The 21,737-nt window shown below is 35.6% G+C and overlaps 1 protein-coding gene across 3 annotated transcripts in view; it reads right to left on the bottom strand.

The window, feature by feature from the left end:
- Rnls (renalase, FAD dependent amine oxidase) overlaps positions 1–21,737 on the bottom strand; it is a 226,301-nt gene that overhangs the window by 42,872 nt on the left and 161,692 nt on the right. For all 3 annotated transcript variants that reach the window (XM_042689343.1, XM_042689341.1, XM_042689342.1), the window contains one exon: positions 12,842–13,015. In XM_042689343.1, the coding sequence (XP_042545277.1) occupies positions 12,842–13,015 (174 nt within the window). The remainder of the gene's footprint in view (positions 1–12,841; positions 13,016–21,737) is intronic.

The following is a 21,737-nucleotide window of genomic DNA, read 5'->3' as shown; positions in this document are numbered from 1 at the left end:
TTATATTTGTGAGTCTGCATGTTTCAGACAAGTTTTGTCCTTTGGCTGAGACCCCCCAGGTTTTATGAAAACATGTATTTATTCTGGGATGCAGGGCATTTTTTTTTCCAGTCTGTTGCTGTGTTTATTTGCACTGTCAAAAACCAGAAAGGTTTCAATGGTCTTTTACATTTTTTTTTTTTTTTTTTTTTTTGGTCGGCCGTGGGGCTTGAACTCTGGGCCTGGGCTCTGTCCCTCAGCTCTTCAGCTCAAGGCGAGCACTCTACCACTTGAGCTACAGCGCCACTTCCGGTTTTTCTGGTGGTTATTGGAGATAGGAGTCTCACAGATTTTTCTGCCTGGGCTGGCTTTGAACCGCGATCCTCAGATCTCAGCCTCCTGAGTAGCTAGGATTACAGGCGTGAGCCACCAGCGCCCGGCTTCAATGGTCTTTTAATTGGGCCTTACTTGGGTCCCTAGAGCAGAGGATTTGTCTTGAGTCACATTTTGTTTTCCAGTCTCTTAATGCTGTCTTCCTTCCACAATGTGTAAAAGGCAGCTTGGTTTTCTCTGATAACAGTGCACTAAAATGTTCCACTTTCTCCATCCTCCTCAGCAGTGTGCAACCACCCCTTATTATACATTGTTTTTCTGGCCTACTCAGCTTCGTGCTCTATATGGAAATTTGTGTGTTAAGTGGTATTATCATTGGACTATTTTCCTCAATTGAGCAAGGCTATCCCCTTGAGCCAGCACGCTGGTTTGCCTGGAAGGGTATCACTTTATCACTGTAGTTGCATAATTGGATTCAGCTTCAGATTTGTAACTGTTCAAAGGACGAAATATTTCTGGGCTAGAGAATTTGACCTAAAGCTTTGCACTAGCTCATTTGGTTCATTAAAGAGCAGTTATTGCTTTGACATTATAAAATGTTGAATTTTAAAAACCTAGTCTACTCAGATGGTGAAGTTTTATTTATGGTAGTGTCAAAATATTCTCATCTCCTTCTGTTGAAGAATTCTACTGGGTTACTGTGGTCAATCTTGCCTCCTTTACTAATAAGATAGATGAAATTACCTTTCTTGTTAAGCTTTGACAGAAAAAAAATAGGCGTGAATATTTTGGTAAAGGTTGTTAAATCAAAGCTACTATAATATTTATGATACTTTTATCTACTTTGGAGAAAATGGTCATGCATGGAAAAAATAACAAAGCAGCATTTGATTTTTAATAAAATAGAATGCATATGGTTTAGTTGAGATTAACTTTCTAAAATGTTTTTCCTAACAGTTAACTAATGTAAGGACAAATAACCACAGCAACAAATAATTCACTAGGTATATTTATACTATAAATCTGTTTTTGTGTGAAAACTATATTTTAAACTCAAGGATGCTTCATTCTTACAAATATGAATTTGGAATATCTTCTACTGAAGAACTCCCCTATTCCCACACAGTAGTTATAAATATTAATGCAATTCAATATATTCTTTTCATTTATGATATTTAATCTTCATATTTTGGAGGTAATTCAATATGAGTACATATATGAGGCTTGTAGGGATAATGATCATTAAAAATACCAGGACCCTCAAATGATCTTAGAGAGTATATCAAAGCCTTCTTAGTTCATTTAATAACACGAAAATCACTATAATAAGCCAAAGATCTTTTTAGGCCGAATGAGTCAATAATGTCATATCTGAATATAACTATGGATTGGTAATTCTGGATGGAGTTAAAAATGCTGATATGAAGTACTGATGAAATGCAAGAAAGTGATTTCCTGTAGTAGGATTATGCTCTTGAAGTAGGCTCAGTCCTTTGATTTACTCCATAGTGTCTTCTTCTTTTCAGATATTTTCTTCTGTAATTAAAAATTTTACTCAAAAAGTGATAACATTCCATAAAAGAACTGAATCTAACTCAAATGTTCTCTATTTAACACCTTATTCAGGTAGAAAGATACTGTTTGGCCATACATTAATGTGTCAGTATTGTGGCTTTTAACAAAAGACAATATTTATACCTGTTCTTTTGACAGTTTCTTTTTCTCTTCTTATTCTCAAAATGAATAAGTGTGTATAACTGATAGCCGAGAATATAAAATAATTTATGTGACAGCAGTTATAAAATAACATTTACTATGTGCATACTGTGTGCCAGGTGTAGTGCCAGGAGTTTGGGATATACTATGTCATTCAACCTTTAATTAACATTTCTGAGAGACATTACATGTATAGTAGAGTTAAGTAAATCTCAGAGAGATTAAGAAACTCATTCACAGCCATAGGGCTTTTAGTCAAGTCACATGAAGATGCTGGTATTAAAACATTTTTAATCTACAGAAAAAGCAGCAGCAGTAGTGTATAATTTAAGTAGCATATAGTTTAACCTAATTCTTAGTACTGAATTACAGTGTGAAAGTAAGTCTGTGTGATTTCAAAATCCACAGCCTTTGCTAGTTAATGTTAGTTATTTTTGACCAGTAATTAAAACTTAATCATGAATTATACTATAAAGAATTCATCATTCATTAGCTTGAACCTATCATTTATGACACGATTCTTATTCTTATCATTTAATATCATTCTGATATAAAAATGATGATGGCCAAAGTGCGGTACAGCAATGGCACATTTGCAGAACTTAACACATATTTCTGAATTAAATATCTCAGCTGGAGCACAGTTGTTCTTCAACCAAATATTAAAAAGAAATATATTGCACAAAGAGAACAGCAGGGTTCTTTGAAGTATAACCAGGATCTGTGTTGCAGGACATCATTCAAAGCAGATGTATGTTCCCCAGAGACCAGGGTAAAATTGCTGAGGGTAAAAGTACTAAGAATGCTTGTACCTCTTTGAGAAGAAGGTTTGATAACATAGTCAGATATTTCCAATGTTCTAGGCATGATACTGAGGATCCAAAGGGAGGCCAAGAATTCACATATGTTCTTCATTGGCTTCCAGATTTAGCAATTAAACAGAGAGCTCATTAATTTTACATAATTTAAAGGGTAATGGTTACAGATACCTAAACTGTCTGAGAGATAAATAATTTGCTGCCAGGCCATTACTTTGCTCTGTCTGCTAAGTGCATAACCAATACTAAAATTTTACTTCTCAAATGAGGGCATCAGGACCAGAAAGGGGGTATATCAGGGTTGAATAAAAGATGATTATCTCAGAAAATATTAAGTACCGAGTAAACCCTCAAATTATGCCACAGTATTCAATTTTGATCAGATAAGAAGGGCTACTGGATGTATAGAATGCAGGATGGATAGGAATGTATATTCCCACTGAAGGAGAGAACTAATTTTGGACAAAGAGGCAGATTTTGCTGTTGGGACAGGTCAGTTCTTTAGCGATGACACATGTAGATTGATCTGAGGGAGGAATACTTGACAGTGAGAAAAATGATGAAATCCTTCCCGAGGGAGCTCTAGGTAAAGGAATGATCCCATCTCTTTAGAACTGTGTTGTCATGGTGACAGATAAAAATGGACCACAGTGAAGACTTGTCAGATTCTCATCCAGTTCAAGTCTTTACTATATCCCAGGACCTCAGGCTCACAAGTTGTCTTGAGTTTTACAATACTCTTCTTAATTTGCAAAGACTTTGAGATGCCTCCAGAATGATAAAAACCAGGCACTTGTCTGGGAAGCAGAGCAGTACACATTATTTTGAGCCCTGGCTTACAACTCAGAGTGTTGACAGCCTTTGCTTCAGACTGCAGTAAGGACTTAACTTCAAGATACTTCAGAACAGCTCAGTCCCACAGCGACAGCCTTTTTTGCTTCCATCTCCCTTAACAGATTGACATCCTTATAGGTATTATGGAGATTGCAAGCTGAGTTTTCTACATTTGCAGCCCAGAAGATGAGTTCTGTCTTAAAACAAGGATGGAAGGACTCAGCGTTCAGCTGATACAAAATTTCTAAAGAAACCATAAAATTCTACCTGATTTCATTTTAGATATTAAAAAAAGTGAGTAGGCTACCATACTCTGTATGCCAGCCTTTCATGAAAAGGAACCATTGATACTAGCAATTGCTCATATCTGGGTCATGCAGAGGTTGTAGGAGTTGTTAAAGAGTCATACAGAGGGGGGACTGGGAAGGTGGCTCAGTGGTAGAGTGCTTGCCTTGCATGCATGAGGCCCTGGGTTCGATTCCTCAGTACTACATAAGCAAAAAGAAAAAAGCCGGAAGTGGTGCTGTGGCTCAAGTGGTAGAGCGCTAGCCTTGAGCTGAAGAGTTGAGGGACAGCTCCCAGGCCAAGAGTTCAGGCCCCACAAGTGGACCCCCCCCAAAAAAAAAGTCATACAGAGTACATAATAAACAAATTATAAACAGTATACTAATCCTGTAGCTCAATCTGGAGCCTCTTGTCATCCAAGTTTCTTTCCTTCTTCTTTCTTTCTCTCCCCAATTCCCTGTGATGTCTCAACTTTTCTGTTAAGCAGAGCAAATTAGTTCTCCTTTTTCTAACCCCTAAACTGTTATCTATCTTTTTAGGTGCTTAGAAGACAAAAGAATCATTGCATTAAAAGGACTATGATTATAAATGGTAGCAAAATAGTTGACAATACATTTAATGTGTCAGATTATTTCTTATAGAATGGTTGCATATCTATTACTTAACCAGAGGGATGGTGTCAATTTCTACCTGTTTACCTTGCTGATATTTTCCTCTTTCTTTTACACTGGCAAGCTCACCTCTTTACAAAGCCAGTAGACACTGGAGTTTCTCCTTGTTTTCTTAAAAAATTGGTGGCAGTGTTTTCTGTTGCTCTCAACTATGACCTGTACATGTCAGGTCAGTGCATTGATTCATTACAAACAGTGATCTAATTCTCACTCCTGCTTGAACAGTGGATAGAAAGCTATTCTAAGTCACCAATACATATGGCTTTTAATTTCTGCACCAACTCTTGGCCAATCTGAAGGCCTTTTATAAATCTTTTCCTCCTATCCAGGCCAATACTACGAGTGAAAATATCATTCTCAGAGTGCAGTGCAGGCAGAAGACAAAGGTGGAGTGTTGACTCACGGAGAGACTTGATACATTCATTGTTGAGGCCTCATTTCCTAGAGAAGATGCTGATAAATCTATAATTGGGAAAGGTTTATAGCTATAGAAATGTAAGGCAGCTGTAAACTCCAGATTTTCTTTATCCTTTTCTTCACTGCTTCTTGGATATTTCATGACTCATTTGCATTTATTGAAATTTTTGGCACCCCCAGGAGAAAGTTAAGTACTAGGTCATGCTAAAGTTTCTCATTTATTTGTGGATTCCAATGTTCCAAGCCTGGGATGTAGCCCAGTGGTAGAGTACTTGTGTTTCATACAGGAGGCTCTTGTTTGATGCCCAGGGTCAGACACACACACACACACACACACACACACACACACACACACACACACTTGCTTTTGTTGTTGTTGGTGGTGGTCATGGGGCTTGAACTCAGGGTAGTTCAGGGTCATGTCCCTGAGCTCTTTTGCTCAAGGCTAGCACTCTACCACTTTGAGCCACTGCTCGACTTCCAGTTTTCTGGTGGTTAATTGGAGATAAGAGTCTCAGGGACTTTCCTGACCAGGCTGACTTTGAATCATGATCCTAATATCTCAGCCTCCTGAGTAGCTAGCATTTTAGGTGTGAACCGTAGGCACCAGGCCAAAATACTGTTTTCTATTTAGAACACTTACTGAGTCATTTGCTATGCATTTTGTTAGATATGTAAGTACTATACAATACTTGCATATGAAAATATTTTAGTCAGACATAGTGGCCCATGCTTGTCATTCTAGCATCTTTCATTTTCTCACCTAAAATGAGATTATTTGGTGCATCTTGACAAAAGGTATGTATGTATGTATGTATATATGTATATGTATATGTATATGTATATGTATATATATATATATATATATATATATATATAATTTGTTTATTTGCCAGGCTCCAGGCTCATGCTTGCTGGGCTGGCTTGGCTGGCAGTCTATCATATAAGCCATTCCTTCAGTGTGACTTTCTATTGGTTATTGTTAGGAGATAGGGCCTCCAGGATACTTCTGCTGGGTCTTGCCTCAAATCTTGAAGATCAGCTTCCTGAATAAGTAGGATTATAAGGATGAGCGATCAGTGCTTGGCTTAAGTATTCTTTTTAAAAAAAAACTTGTGATATTGTCACAAGGCCATATGACCTTTTGTGGTTTTGATTGTAGATTTGAGTTAACTGTTTTTTATAGATCAATGGGCTGCTTTACCCTTACAAGGAATTTCAGTGGACTACATTGCACCATGTTCAACAGAACCTCATGTATTTGTTTCCCTTATAATGTTTTACTTGAACAAATTTCATGAGGGTGGGGACTATGGAATCTTCAGTTCTTATCACAGTGCGTGGCACACAAGGCATTAAAAACATTTGTTCCATTGAACCATTTGAGAATGGACAGTACAGAATTAAGTATTTGTTTTAAGAACCTGCCATAAATAAGAACATATGTCCCAGTATTACAGTGTATAAGGTATTTTTGATGTATATAGTTAGCTAATTCCCCACTTTCTTTCCATACTTGTTACAAATTTTCACTCTGAGTTAAGGATCAAGTGGGTGGAAAGTGCTGTCTTAGATGAAAATCTGTCCCATTGAGATCAGCCTGACAGGCAAACCAGAGGTTCAAAGTCTATTTTTTTCTAAACTGGAAACTTGACAGTTTTTCATAGCTCTGTCTTTTTTCTTTATTTCTTTCTTCTTCCCTTTTTCACTTTATTTATCTTCCTTATTTTATTTATAAAATTTTACTTTCTTCTGAAAGTTCAAGTAATTCCACATTTATTAAAATTCTAAAGCAGATCATTTAGCTTCACAGAATCACATGATTACCTGCTTAATAATAATAATCATGAATACTTCTTTAAGTCAAAAAGTGGTTTTAAGGCATGAGGTCTATACCAGCATAGGATTTCATATTATGTCCCTGTCTTTCATAAGAAGTTGATGTAACAAATAGCCAAATGGAATAACATTTCTGTATCTCTGATAGAACAGTTAAATAGTTATTAAATGAATTATATTAGTGTTTGCTATTCAAGAACCCAATAATAAAGTACTTGATAAGATAAATTATATGTGATAAAAATTTTTAACTTGTCTTCTTTTTTTTGTAAAAACAGTGTACAGAGAGGTTACAGTTACATGAGTAAGGTAATGAGCACATTACCGATTGAACATTGTTACTTCTTCCTTTGTTTTTCCCCTACCATCCCTTCCCTCCCCATATCTCCAATTCCCTCCTCCTACCTCCCCCCCCCGCAAGTTGTAAAGTTCATTTTCAACATAGTGTCTTGTATATCTCATTGTTACAATGGGTAAACCTATATCCTTATTTTGTCATTTTATTATTTCCCTTCCCCTCCCCAAATTAGAAAAATGTATATACAAGATTCAGGGCACCGACATCAAATACAGTGAAAACAGGGGTTGTCTTCTTTTTGAAATATCATCTTTTATCAGATATTGAAAACTACATAGTTATGGCATTGGCCATTACATTTCTAGATTTCCAGGTTGTATTAACCTCTTCAATTGCTTCCTACTAGATGTTTTATTGATCATTAATACGCTTCCAGATGGTGACTAGGGAAGCATACTAAAATTCTGATAATTTTATTTGTTTTATTTATTTGATTTCTATATAAACTAGTAGCAGAACACTGCATTCACCTAGGTTAGACTTAAATATCTATGCCTGTTGCTTTGGGAAACACAGCATCTAAATTGCTTTGCTTTGGAAAATTTAATATCTAAATTAAAGGTGCATTGATAATAATTTTAATGGTAGATACTACAGATGCTGACTAATTTGCTAAATGCCATGCCTTTTTTTTAATATGTTAAAACTACTCCTCAATAACCCTTTGGGATTACTCCTTCCCATATCATGTTGATGAGTGCATAGATAGGTTAAGGAATTTATTTTATGTTATACAAGTAGTAGGTGGTGGAAATAAATTGAATATGTAGTTTAACTGTTGGCTAGTGTGACTTCAAACCTTGGATGGACTTATCCTGACAGAAGACAAATGTTCTTCATTAGTTAAATATGTTCATTAGAATATTAATTTATGATTCAATGAAATACCTCAAAAAGTGGTTGTGAGCCCGGTGTCAGTGGCTCATGTCTGTAATTTAGCTACTCTGGAAGCTGAGATATGAGGATCGCAGTTTGAAGCCAGCCCAGGCAAAAAAGTCCCTATGAGACTATCTCCAATAAATTACTCAAAAAAGCTGGAAGTGGCACTGTGGTTCAATTGGTAGAGGGTTTGCCTTGAGTACAAAGAGGCTCAAGGACAATGTCCTTGAGTTCAAACCTCAGGACTGGAAAAAAAAAAGTGGGTATAGGGTAGTGGCATAACTGGCCTACTTAAATATTAGTATTAATAAAAGTCAGCACAGTTACATTATATGAACATTTATATTTTGTGAAGGCAACTTGACACACTTAGCACTTTGGCCGTTGATAGTGAGAAAAATTATTTAAATGGAGGCAGTTAGATTTAATGAAAGGAAATGTCATTACTGGAGGCTTTACCTAATTTAAAAAATACATAAGAGAGGAGAATTAATTTTCCATGCAAATGACAAAGAAGGAAAGTATTATTTTGTCAGTAGAAGTGGCACCACTGTGAGCTATAGAAAAATATATCTTCTAATTCATTTAGTTCTACAGTTTTATAAAAGTGTGTCTTTGGACATAAAAAATTTAAAAACTCTGATATTACAAATGTTACCACATGTCCTAGCTGAAGATCAAAATAGCTCAATAGCTATGTATATATGACCACATAAAATGATACTAATTGAAATGAACTCCAGGATATGGAAACAAGAGGTCTTTTCTTTTGTTGTTGACCTTGTTGTCATCTATGTACTGTATCAAGTTCTTTCTTTTTATTTATTTTTTTTCTCCTTTTCCCTCTGGTTTATCCTTGGTAGTCACTGTTTTTGATTCTTGTACCCTGCATCTTGTATATATGTTTATCTGATTTGGGAGGGAAAGGGAATAGCAAAATGGTAAAACAGGGACAAAGGCTGAACCAGTGCAACAATGATACAAAACACGAGATGGGAAATAAAATTTACAACTTCCGGGGCTGGGGAAAAGTGGGGGAAGATGGCGGAGGGGGGTAGAGGTGGGGAGGGATAGTGGAAAAAAAAGGAGTGGGTAACAGTGTTCAACAATAAGTACTCGTTGCCTTACTCATGTAACTGTAACCCTCTGTACAGCACCTTTACAACAAAATAAAATAAAAAAATTTAAAAGGAATGTATTTAAGATTCACAATTAAATGAAAGCACTGATGAGATTAGCAAATGTTGATAAGTATAAGTTTGGCAATGGGTACATGGGCTATTATATACTTCTTTGAGTTTGCATAAATCTACTTAAAACTTTTTAAATATATATATTTTATTGTAAAGATACTGTACAGAGGAGTTACAGTTACATGAGTAAGGTAATGAGTACATTTCCTATTGAGCATTATTACCCCCTCTGTTGTTTTTCCCTACTATCCCTTCTCTCCCCACCTCCCCAACTCCTCCCTTCCCCACCCCAAGTTGTAAAGTTCCTTTTCAACATAGTGTTTTGTACATCTCCTTGCTACAATGGGTCAACCTTACAACTTTTTAAAATGTAAGAAAAACAAATGTTGCCACTTGAGAATTTCTGGATATTCTTATTCTTCAACCTGCAGTTTTATAAACTGTTACTGTAATGTGGTGAGTGCTTTCAAATTCACCCAGTCCATTTGTGTAGAGGATTTAGTCTTTTAAGAGACATGATTACGATTTCTTTCCTCCCTGCATGTCTTTCATAGTGGAAAATACCACTCTGTCCTAAAAAATGCAAAGCAACTGTTTATCCTTAGCCACAGAAACTGAAATCTACTAAGATGCTAGAAAAATTACTGCACAAAACTTACAGAAAATCATTTTGTCTTTCTCCAAAACATCATTCTTTTCTTTATGTGCCAATTTTAGAACTGAGCTTCCCACTTAAGATACAATTGAGCTGAAAGATAATGGGCATTGCTGATAACCAATACAACAATAAATGTTACTTCTTTTTCTCCCACAAATTTCTTTTTTTTTTTCTTTGCCAGTCCTGGATCTAACTCAGGGGCTGGGCACTGTCCCTGAGCTTCTTTTGCTCAAGGCTAGCACTCTACTACTTGAGCCACAGTGCCACTTCTGGCTTTTTTTGTTTATGTGGTACTGAGGAATTGAGCCCAGGGCATCATGCATGCTAGACAATCACTGTACCACTGAGCCACATTCCCAGCCCCCACATCCTATGATCCCTAACATGACTAACAGGAAGATAATCCTAATATAACAGATTTTTCTAGGCTTATGAGTTGGGGTTGGGGTTGGTTGAGTAACTCAGTTCTGGTCTCATATGACATATAAAAACAAGTCTTTTAAGGGGCTCTTGGAAATATTTACTGGATTCTTAGAAAGTCAGTGAAAGGTCCTTCTTTCTAAGCATGATTTTTTGGGCTTCTATGGGATTCCAATGGCTACTGCCATATGCTGTCATTCCTCCAAGTATGTCAACATCAAGAATGGAGGAGATAGCTGGGGATGTAACTCAGCAGGTGAGTGCTTGTTTAGCATGAACAAGACTCTGGGATTGTTCCTAAAATAATGAATAGAGAAGAGAAGAGATGGATGAACCATAGAAACTTGAAGACATTTGTCAATTTCTTAAGTCTCTTAATCTTTTACTTAGTCAACTCGGGTAACTTTAACACAATTTGAAAGACTAGGTGGATCAAAGAGCCAAAATTTCTCACAGTTCTGGAGCCTATGATGTTCAAATGCAAGATGTTGCTGGATGACTGGGTTCCTGGTGAAGGCTCTCTTCCTTGCATATAGCTGCCTACCTTCTTGATATGTCCTCAATGGCTTTTGGTGTGTGAGCCTTACAAAGAGTGCTCTTCCTTTGTAAGGCTATTTATGCATTTGGATCTCATCTACAACATCATGTAATCTTAACTATTCCTAAAAGTTCTATCCACATTTTATCCTTAAAATGCCACACTGGAATTAGAGCTTTATGATGGTTCATTTTTATTTTCAACTTGATTAGATTGAAAGCTGCCAAAGAGATTAGTAAAGCATATTTCTGAGTATGTCTGTGAGGGTATTTTTAGAGAGGATTAAGACTTGTCCTGAATGTGGGCAACACTATCCAATAGGCTGGGGGCCCAGACAGAAAAGGAAAATTAGGAAAAAGCAATCACATTCTACTTCCTAGTTGTCATGAGGCAAGCCAGGTTCCACCATATACTTTTGCTGCCATTTTTCTCTGCCTCTCAGCAGACTCTGAGCAATAAAGCACTGGCTATGAAGCAAAACTTCTGACTCCTATAAGCCAAAATCAATCCTTACTCCTTTTATGCTCTTCTGTCAGGTATCTATTCCAGTGGCAAAATACTTAATAACTCAATCTTCAGAATATGAATTTGCAGCTGATACAATTCAGTATATAGCAGATAATATGACCCATGTCCTGTTGTTACTTAAACAAGTTTATTTTTTCTGTTATGACCCAAGTCCTGTTTTTACTTAAACAAGTTTATTTTTCCTGTTACATACAGCTGGATATACCCCAAATTAATATTTCTTATGAAGCAATTCATAAGAGATAATGTCTATTTCATGGCTTATAACTTGAGAAGAAGTAGGGCTATTTTCCATTCTCCAGAACAAAGCATTTGTAGAGTTAAAATGGTTAGTCTATTGCTGTGATTGGGCATTTCATGAACTGCTGTAAATATATGTGGTATCATGTTAACATAAACAGTTCAGCCCGTAGGGAGTTTTAAGTTATAAAAGAAACATTTTTTTAAGATCATGTGCTCTGATAGAAAAACCACACTGCAGCCCAGTTCTACCATTATAAAGTGCTGGCAAGTCAAGAGACATTAGCTGGTGATTTTATCAAGAAAGGCTTCTAACTAACAGCTTGATGAATCCATCACTGTGCCATAAAATCCTGTAACAATTTCAGGCAACAATTCCTTTGGAGAATTCAGTCATTTTAAATCATTATGGCTTACTCATGGAAAGCAGTATCTCATAGATCACCACAGTCCTACAAATAAGAATACCCTCTTACTTTTTTTTTGCCTGAAATAAGTGAGTTATATTTTTTCTTTCAATTGAAATTTAGTTTTTAGGACTATCTTGAGCAAAAGAAGGTGAAGTATAGATGTTATCACATTGGAGGAAAGTTCTCCTGAAATATTTTGCCTTGCATTTTAATTACTGTCTGTACAGAGTAATCTACCCTTTTTTCCCTCTAAATGAAACCTAAACAGCAAAATTATATTGGAGTAAAGAATTTCTTACTTTAGTATATTTACCTTTTATTTCTAGCCAGAGAGGTGAAAGATCATCACTTATCAAACTTACAAAAATAAATAAACCGAATAAACACAAATCGAGTTCCATCAAGCATGGATGATGAATGATACATTTGCATATACAATGACCCCTATTAAAGCAATCGAACACGGACCATTTTGAAATCTTAAACCCATTGACATTATTTTCATGAACTCAGTAATATGAACCATGTGGTGAATGATTTCTGAAAAACTGCTGGTTTCACTGTGTATTTTATGACTGGGCAAATGAGACATTAAATTTTATCCCCTGTGGCTTGGAGTTAAATGCTTGCTCTGTTCAGAATGGCAACACTCAATTACACAGCATTTTTCATGATCTACACCCACCATTGTTACTGTATTTAAGGCAAATAATGGGGGTACTGACCTATATTGCGCTTCTTATTATCAACGGAGATGAAGCGTATGCAGGGATTACTGGTGATGTACTTCCCACCCCAAGGGACATCAATCTTCGTGCCAGCTTCATAAAAGAGGCCCAGGGCATAGCGAGAGGAGTAGCTCACGGACTCTAGTTGCTGCCTTTGGCATTCACTAATGACTGCAAAAGAAAAAACAAAGGGCATCAAACTTGAAAATCATCTTTTCTTTCAGCACACCAAATACAGTGTTTCCTTAAACCAGTTATTTCCACCAAACTTCATCTTACTGAGTATTGCTTTTGCAAGGTAATATAAAATAGCCTCAGTTCTAACTTATTTTCAGAATGATTACTAATGTCGGAGGAGCTATTTTTTATAAGGTGAAGGCTTAGACTTGTTTGATTGACTATCAAAGCGAAACCTGGCTAAGTGGCTTTCCTGGACTGATCCTATTTCTGGACCTTGATCCTTGGACTGTCTGGAAACACATATATTTGGTATACTGACCACCTACTATGTGACATAGTATTTCACTCTATCATCACAACATTTCCACGAGGTAGAGTATTATTTCTATGTTACAAGCTAGGATACTGTGTTCCACCTACTGTGACTTTTTAAATTTTCTCATGTCATATAATGTTGGGTTTATTTTGCCAGTGGATTGTGATAGATCCTTCAGCAAAAGAATCACACCATGGTCATTTTTGTGATAGACACTTTCCTACTCACTAATAGCACAAGGATAGAACTATAAAAGGACAGAAAGGTAAATACAGCTATGCACTGTGTTGATATGATTAATCCATGTACTGAATGTCTAAGCAGTAATGAAAAAAGAAATTGCACAGACCTGGGGTCAATCTTGACTCTGCCACTTACTAGCTATGTAATGTTGATTAAGCTACTTAATCACTCTGAATATAGTTTTTTTGTCTATAACTGGCAATAATCAGACAGTCTGCATTATTGTATTGTGAGGATGAGAAAATGATGCATAGCATGGTGCTTGGTTCATAACAAATGTTCATTAAATAGCAACTTTTTCTATAATAGACAAACATGTTTAGGAAAATGAGACAGATTACAACCTGGAATAGAAAAGAAGAAAATGTCCCAATGCTTAAATTCTCATCTCTACTCCGACCCCTGAAATGTCTCAGGGGCTGTTTACTCTGAGAGTAGGTCACAGTTCTATTTTGGAGTTCAGGCAAGTGAGTTCAAATATGGAACATACAAATGATTTTCATTTAATTAGTGACCTGAAAGAGTAAGGGATAAACAGATCTCAATAATGGGAAACAACTTTACTTAAATCTTTGCAAATGATTTTAAGTGTAGAGAGAGGCAGGAAAGTATATTCAATAAGTTATATAAGCACAGTAACCATTCTATTACCACCTCAAATACATTTAGGTTGTAGTTAACAAATATTTTAGAACCAGGGTCTCACTTAATTTTCACCAAAGCCCTGCCAAGATAGGTATTTAATCATCCTCACTTCATATCTCCAGGAAACTGAGTTTTGGAAAGGTTAGTTAACTTGCCCTGGGTTCCACAGTGCCCACAATGAGGAGTCATGGAGAAATGTTCATTACCTCACAGTTGCCCCTGCTAATCTTAGTTTCAAAGTGGACTCAAACATTGCTTTATTCTCTGACATTAATACGTATCTTGAATATACAAGTAAAAGTCATTGTTCCCTTTAACCATCATTTTCTGCCTTTCAAAAAGGTTTAACTACTCAATGAATGCACGCTCTTCTGACATTAATGTCATTATAATCAACGAATTTGGGGTTTTATTTTCATTATTAAAATTTTGTTTTCCAAGTTATGGTTTGGTGTTATGTTTATTATTCTTTGGGAATAGGTAAGAGGCAAAGACATTAGCAATTAAAATTAAGTTCACACCACTAATTTTCCCATTTTTAAAGTTAACAACCAGCCAAATAAAAGCTAACAAAACAAACAAGCAAACAAACATGCCAAATGCCTGTGGCTCATGCCTGTAATCCTAGCTACTCAGGAAGCTGAGAACTGAGGATTGTGGTTTGAAGCCAGCCCAGGAATGTCCATGAGATTCTTATCTCCAATTAATCACAGAAAAATCTGGAAGTGGTGTTGTGGCTCCAGTGGGAGAGTGATAGACTTGAACAAAAGCATCTCAGGCAGGGCCCAGGCTCAGAGTTCCCCAGAACTGGCCAAAAAAAAAAAAATCAGCTAAATACAACTGTGTTTAGTGAGTGATCTAGAAAGAGAAAAGAGCCTCAGGTTTTATTTTTAAAGCCAAACTAAGGGACCAATCAGATTGATCACCAAATTGGACCTTCACCTATCCCCATCAATATTTGTGCATTTAGCTAATTTTTAGCCAGAATGTCCAGTGGTAATTCTCATTGGGGAGCTCTTTGAAAAGGTAATAAGCACCTTTATAGAAAGAACAATTAATCTCTAAACATCTTTCTTTGGAGGCAAATAGCTACAATGGATGCTGAGAACAGGAAGGTGAGATTTCTGACAGAAACAATCTCAAGAGTTAGGCCATATTTAAAGTTTGTTATTGTTATAGTAGCAAGACCTAGCAATATGGTCTCGTATGGTATGAAAAAGGTCTTTATGCAGAATGATGTAGGAACTAGTCTTAGATCCCCAACACATATACTGGTAAGCAAAATAATTTTACTATCACATATTCGCAAAGCATGTTTAACTCACAATGGGCTTATTAAAAATACCTAATTCGAATATAATAAAACTTTACCTGAATGTTATCCTCATTTGATTCTGAAACAATGGGATTATGTAATCTCAGTAATTATAGTATATATTTACATATCACATAATGCCTGCAATTATGTATTATGCATTATATATGTATGTGTGATATACACATATATATATACATGAATTATAAAACACATTTTTATGTGTTATAGTGAAAGTAAAGATTGAAAACTGGAACAAATCAAGTAGTTTATATTCATAATTCCAATAACCAGGAGAATTGTTCCCATTTCATTCTTCTTATGTGTATGTCCTGTGTGTATGTGCATGAGTGTGTCTATGTGCATGTAGATATTGCTAAATAACAATATATTCATTTATATTGAGCTCTGGAAGGAGGCACAGCAAAATACCAAACTGGAGTCAAATAGGACAATTTTCTGAAAAAACAAGGAATTCAAAGAAATGAGTCAAATGGGGCTCAATCAGGATGACAGGGTCTCCTCTGCTTGAACTCACATAAGGAAACTAACCTGAATAACCCTGATGTTAGTTAATATTCTTTCTGCATTCTATTAATAGTTTCTTTGTCGCTGCTCAAGCGGCTTTGGTAGGTATATAAAATGTATTGTGAAAAGTATTTGATTCTCTAGGGCATATATTTAACACTGGAATTTGTTTGAATACATTCAATATTAGTGGCAAGTGCCAAATGATTATACCAATTCATGCCTCTTACAAGGTATATGAAAGTTCAGTTGCTCTCACACCATTGTCAACATTTGCTACTATCTGCTTTTCTTCTTCCTCCTATCTGCCTTTATAATCTGAAGTGTCATGGTATCATTATGTTGTAGTTTTCATTTTTATTCCTCAATGATGAATATTTGGGAAATTTTTCTATCTTCATCATTTGGATATCTTTTTATAATTACCTATTCAAGTCATTGCTCATTTTCTTTTGAAATGTCTGGGTTTTTTTAATTGTCAAAGAAGGAATTCTTCATTAATTTTGGATATAAATCATATGGATAAATGGAACATATCTTTTCTCTCCTCAGGAGCTTCTACCCTCCTTTGTTTGTTTTCAGAGTTAGCATATCCTGCCTCCCTAGAGGAGTAGCCAGGGTGCCAGTCTCATAAAAGTTAGCATACATTGATTGTACAAAGGTTTCATTGTAGTGATTTCATACTTGCATGAAAATCCTCTAAATTGCTCTATCCTCCTCCCTTTAAATAATGTTACCAGGTTTCATTAATTTATTTTCACATATACACAGAAAGTACCTTGATCATATGCATTCCCTCTTCAACGTTCCCCTCCCAATGGTTCCAACCTCCAATTTTGTCATTTATTTTTTTTAAGGTCTAGAAAGATGAATATTGTTCTCATATACAGCTTGCAGTTAATTTGCAGGAAATTTGTTTTTTGTTGTTCTCAAGCTATTATGCATGTTTCTATGTTTAGACCTTTATTGATATTTCTAATTATTTCCTTAAGATACAAAACTATATATAAATATAATTTTTATTATTTTTAAGTAGTCCAATTATTCACTGTTCAATTGATATCATTTTTGTGCCCCATTTAATAGCCTATGAAAATTCTCTTTTAGGCACATAGTGTTTTGTATTTTCTTTATGGTTATGAAAGCTTTACTGACTTCTCTACAATGGGGTTCTGAATATTATTTTGAAGACCAGGATGACATATGACATTGGCTTAGAAAGGTTGTGCAAGGGAAAGAGATCAATGGAAAGGCATGTGCAACATTATTTGTTATCTGCTCTTACTTAAATAATAACATAAAAATTACAATTAAAAAAAATAAGACACTACATTGAAAGTAACTGGAAAGACCTTTGTATGTCCAGGATCCAGATGTACTTATACTACAAAGTCAATGGACATCTATATATTTGTTTATACATATACATGTATATATACACATATATACATATATACACACAGTTACATCATTCTTTTAGAAAATTTGGTAGGTACATGAAAATATGACAAAAAAATCAAAGGGAATGCTACTACACTGTTGATGGAAGTGTAAACTTGTTCAACCATTCTGGAAAGCAGTATGGAGGTTCTTCATAGAGCTAAACATAGAGCTCCCCTGTAACCCAGCAGTCCCACTCCTGGGCATTTACCCAAATGACCACAAACAAGCTACCAGCACAACTATGTTCATTGCAGCATTATTTACCATAGGTAAAGATATGGAACCAACCCAGATGCCCATCAGTAGATGAATGCATCAAGAGCACGTGGTATATATACACAATAGAGTTCTATACTTCAATCAGAAAGAATGACATTGTCTCATTCATAAGGAAATGGAAAGACTGGGTATATTAAGCAAAATAAGCCAGGTCCAAAGAAATGTTGGTTGCATGGTTTCCCTCATTTGTAATATTTAGAATATGTTTATGATATTCTTAGCAGGGAATCACAATAGCCCAATCGCTAAGTGCATAAGACCATAAATAATGAAGCATATCAAAATGGACGCCAAGAATTGGAAACAAGAGGTTCTTATTATGTCCTGTATGCAGTTATTTCTATTTTTTCTTTCTGTTTTAGTTTTCTGTACTCTCTTTGTCTTATAAGCTCATCTGATCTGTGGAAGGGAAAGGGAATCACAGAAACAGCAGGACAAAGGATGAACCAATGCAACAATGATAATCACTTAACACTATGTTGGAAATGAACTTGACAACTTGAGGGGGAGGAGAGCGGGGAGTGGTAAGCCAGAGAACATGGGAGAGGGGTAAGAGTGTTTAAAAAAATGTACTCATTACCTTACTTATGTAACTGTAACACCCCCCTTCATCCTCTTTACAATAAATTAAAAAGAAAAAATATATTCTTATTATCCAGAGAAACAACAAGTAATACTTTGATAAGAAATATCAAAATGTTTTTTTTCTCTAAACAGGATTATGATCATATTGCATATATGATTTTGCATAGAAAATTTTTACTTACTGTATGACAGATAAAACCTCACTTTTAAACACAATACCTTCATAAAATCTGATGAAACATGCGGTGCAATTTGTTTAATTGTTTCATTCATGTTAGAAATTTGTTTCTTTTTGTTGTTGTCTTTGGGCTATTATTGCATATTTTTTTGTTTAGACCTTTATCTATGTTTCTAATTATTTCCTTAAAATAGAGTATTACAAGTAAAGTTATTTTTTTTATTGTGAAAATACTGTACAGAAGGGTTACAATTACATGGGCAAGATAATGAGTACATTTCTTATCAAGCATTGTGGCCTCCTCCTTTGTTTACCCTTCACATCCCTTCCCAGCCTCCCCCCCAAACCCTCCCCCCTCCCCCCCCACCCCCCCCCCCCCCCCCGCACCAAAGTTGTAAAGTTCGTTTTAGACATAACGACTTGTACATCTCATCGTTTCAATGGGTCCACCTGTATCCCTAGTTAAACGACTTGTTTTTCCCCTTCCCCTCCACAAATTATACCGACATCAAATACAGTGAAAGCAGGGGTTATACTGTGGGGGAGGGACATACAAAGCAACAAAGAAATAATCTTATAAATGTGTTAGAACAATCACATGAAAGAAAAAAAAACATTTGAATACATATCTTAGGGTTCATTTCCCTAACATCACCTTATCTGATCTTTTATGCATAAAGTTATTTTTAAATTGACTTTTAGAAAGACAGTATAACAATTTATACTTTCCATTAAAAGTATTCAGAAACTTGATTTACAATATCCTTGCCTATCTTAAATATTATATTTTATATAATGCTATAGGAAAAAGTTAATCTAATTTTGATTTTAAAATAATAAGAACATTTTTCATATGTCTAGGAGCCAATATGTAATTTGTCTTTTGGGAAGAATATTTCCATGTCATTTGCCAATTGGTCTACTAGATTCTTTGGGATATTAAGTTAATTTTTGAAATGAGTAATGTAGAGATTCTCCATTAGTTGCATGTTAAAAACTTTTCCTATATGATGTTTGTGTTTTAGTATTATATATGACACTATATTTATGTAAGTAATCTGTTTTTCTTCTTTTTTCCTTACCTCCTCTCCTTTTCCCTACCCTGTTCTCTACTCCCCTCCTTTCCTCTTCCTTAACTTTGCCCTTCTCTCCTCTTCTTTCTTCTTCATTGTCCTCTCTTTCCCTTCCTTTCCCTAAACACTTAGAAATCAGATGAGTTATACTCACAAACTTATATGCTTAATTGAAAGCCTATCGTACAACTAATTAAAGATAATAATATATATTTTAAAAAGATTTCAGAAATTTATGACATCCACTTCAATTCTGTTCTACCTAGACTATAGGCTGAATTCTTTGGACCTCTGGTTTATTGAGGGTTTGGGCAATTAGAGACATAGGCAGATTTCAGCATAGAAGACAACATAGACTGGAATATGGATTCCTTGGGCTCCTTCTTGCTTTTCTGGTGCTGGTAAATGCTGAGCTCCTCCATAGCTCCCTGGTTCCAACTCTGCCGGGATGCTGCAAACCTTTTCTTCCCTCATTCATTTAGGCTGAAGGAGAGCAAGGCTTCCTGCTGTTACTTGTTCCTGGGTGCTACAATATCCTTTGTTAGTTGCCTTAATTCTGCCCTGATTTTGGCTTTGTAAATACCTCTTCAGCAAATTCTGTCAGTAAAACTCTTTCAAATGCACAGTCTATTTCTTACTGAGCTCCTGACTGAAACAATACTTACTTTTTTTTTAATCTTCTCTCCTCTAGCTTCAGAAGCTTCTGAAGTTTCTGAAAGCATTCTGAAGGAAAGTATGACATATTCTGTCCTTATGTAGTGGTAGAGATTAACTTTTTAAAATCAAATCCTTGGGTGTAGGGATGAATATATTGATTGAAAATATTTTACAATCTATGAAGGTCTGTGTTATTTTAAGAGGAAGCAAGGTACTAGTTTCAATTGTATTTCTCTTCATCTACTACAGACTTTTGGGCATTATAATAAATATTTCAATGTTGGTAATAAAACAAACATCTTTTAGTATTAACATGTCATTTATATTATAGTTCATGGTAAACAATGCTTACATTGACATTTTGTGGCCAAAACCTTAGAAGTTTGTTGTATGTTTATAGTTAGTTACAAACCATTGCTAAATTTCCTGATTTGCCATCATATATAAAGGATTTAGCACAAGGACAGTTGAAGTTAGGAGTTCAATTATCACAACTGATGAAGGGAAGCCAGAATATCTGGTTCTTCTTTATTCACAATGGCTGGAGAAATCATGTTAAAGATTCATTTTCCAAAAAATAATTTTCACAGAAGAGTTTGAAATGTTACCATTCAAGAGCATTCCTTTTGTGTAAAAGCATCACAGAATCATCTTGTTTCACTTCACCTGGAATAAATTGGACGTGCGCTTGGACCCTGTAGGTATAGAAGTCATTAAGCCTGGGAGCACAGTTTCAGAAATAGTTTTGGCAAGCAATAAATCTAGAGTTTATTGGTGACAGACTTTAGCAGTTTTATCTCTGTGGTATTTCCCTGGGGAAATATATGTTTTATCCTGAGAGGTATCTCTTGAGTCAGGAAAGTTTAGGTTTGAATCCTGATTCTGACATCTGTATGACCTTAGTCAAATTACTTAATAATTCTCAGCATTAGTTTTCCTGTAAAATACGAATAATAGTGCCCCTCTTAAAGGATTATTAAGAAAATGAAATTAGAAAATAGAAAGTATTCAAGACAATACCTCGTACTAGTATGAGTGTTATAACACCCCAACATTGTAGTACTTGACTTTAAAAAACTGTAAGAGGAAAAGTGTGGTGATTGGGGTGGGGAACACAATTGAAATATAGTATGTATGTATGAAAATAGCATAATGAGGGCTGGGGAAGTGGCTCAGTGGTAGAGCGCTTGCCTTGCATGCATGAAGCCCTGGGTTTGATTCTTCAGCACCACATAAGCAGAAAAAAAGTGGTGCTGTGGCTCAAGTGGTAGAGTGTTAGCCTTGAGCTGAAGAGAAGAGCTGAGGGACAGCACCCAGGCCCAGAGTTCAGGCCCCATGACTGACCAAAAAAAAAAAGAAAGAAAGAAAAGAAAAAAGAAAATAGCATAATGAGATTTGCTAAAAACAGTTTACAAAAAGAGGAAGGGACTAGAGAGTGGTTAAGAAAAGGC

The sequence above is a fragment of the Dipodomys spectabilis genome, unplaced genomic scaffold, assembly GCF_019054845.1.
Source record: "Dipodomys spectabilis isolate Male_0828 unplaced genomic scaffold, ASM1905484v1 ptg000125l, whole genome shotgun sequence".
Taxonomy (NCBI): Eukaryota; Metazoa; Chordata; class Mammalia; order Rodentia; family Heteromyidae; genus Dipodomys; species Dipodomys spectabilis.
This window is presented reverse-complemented; position numbering and strand designations above follow the sequence as displayed.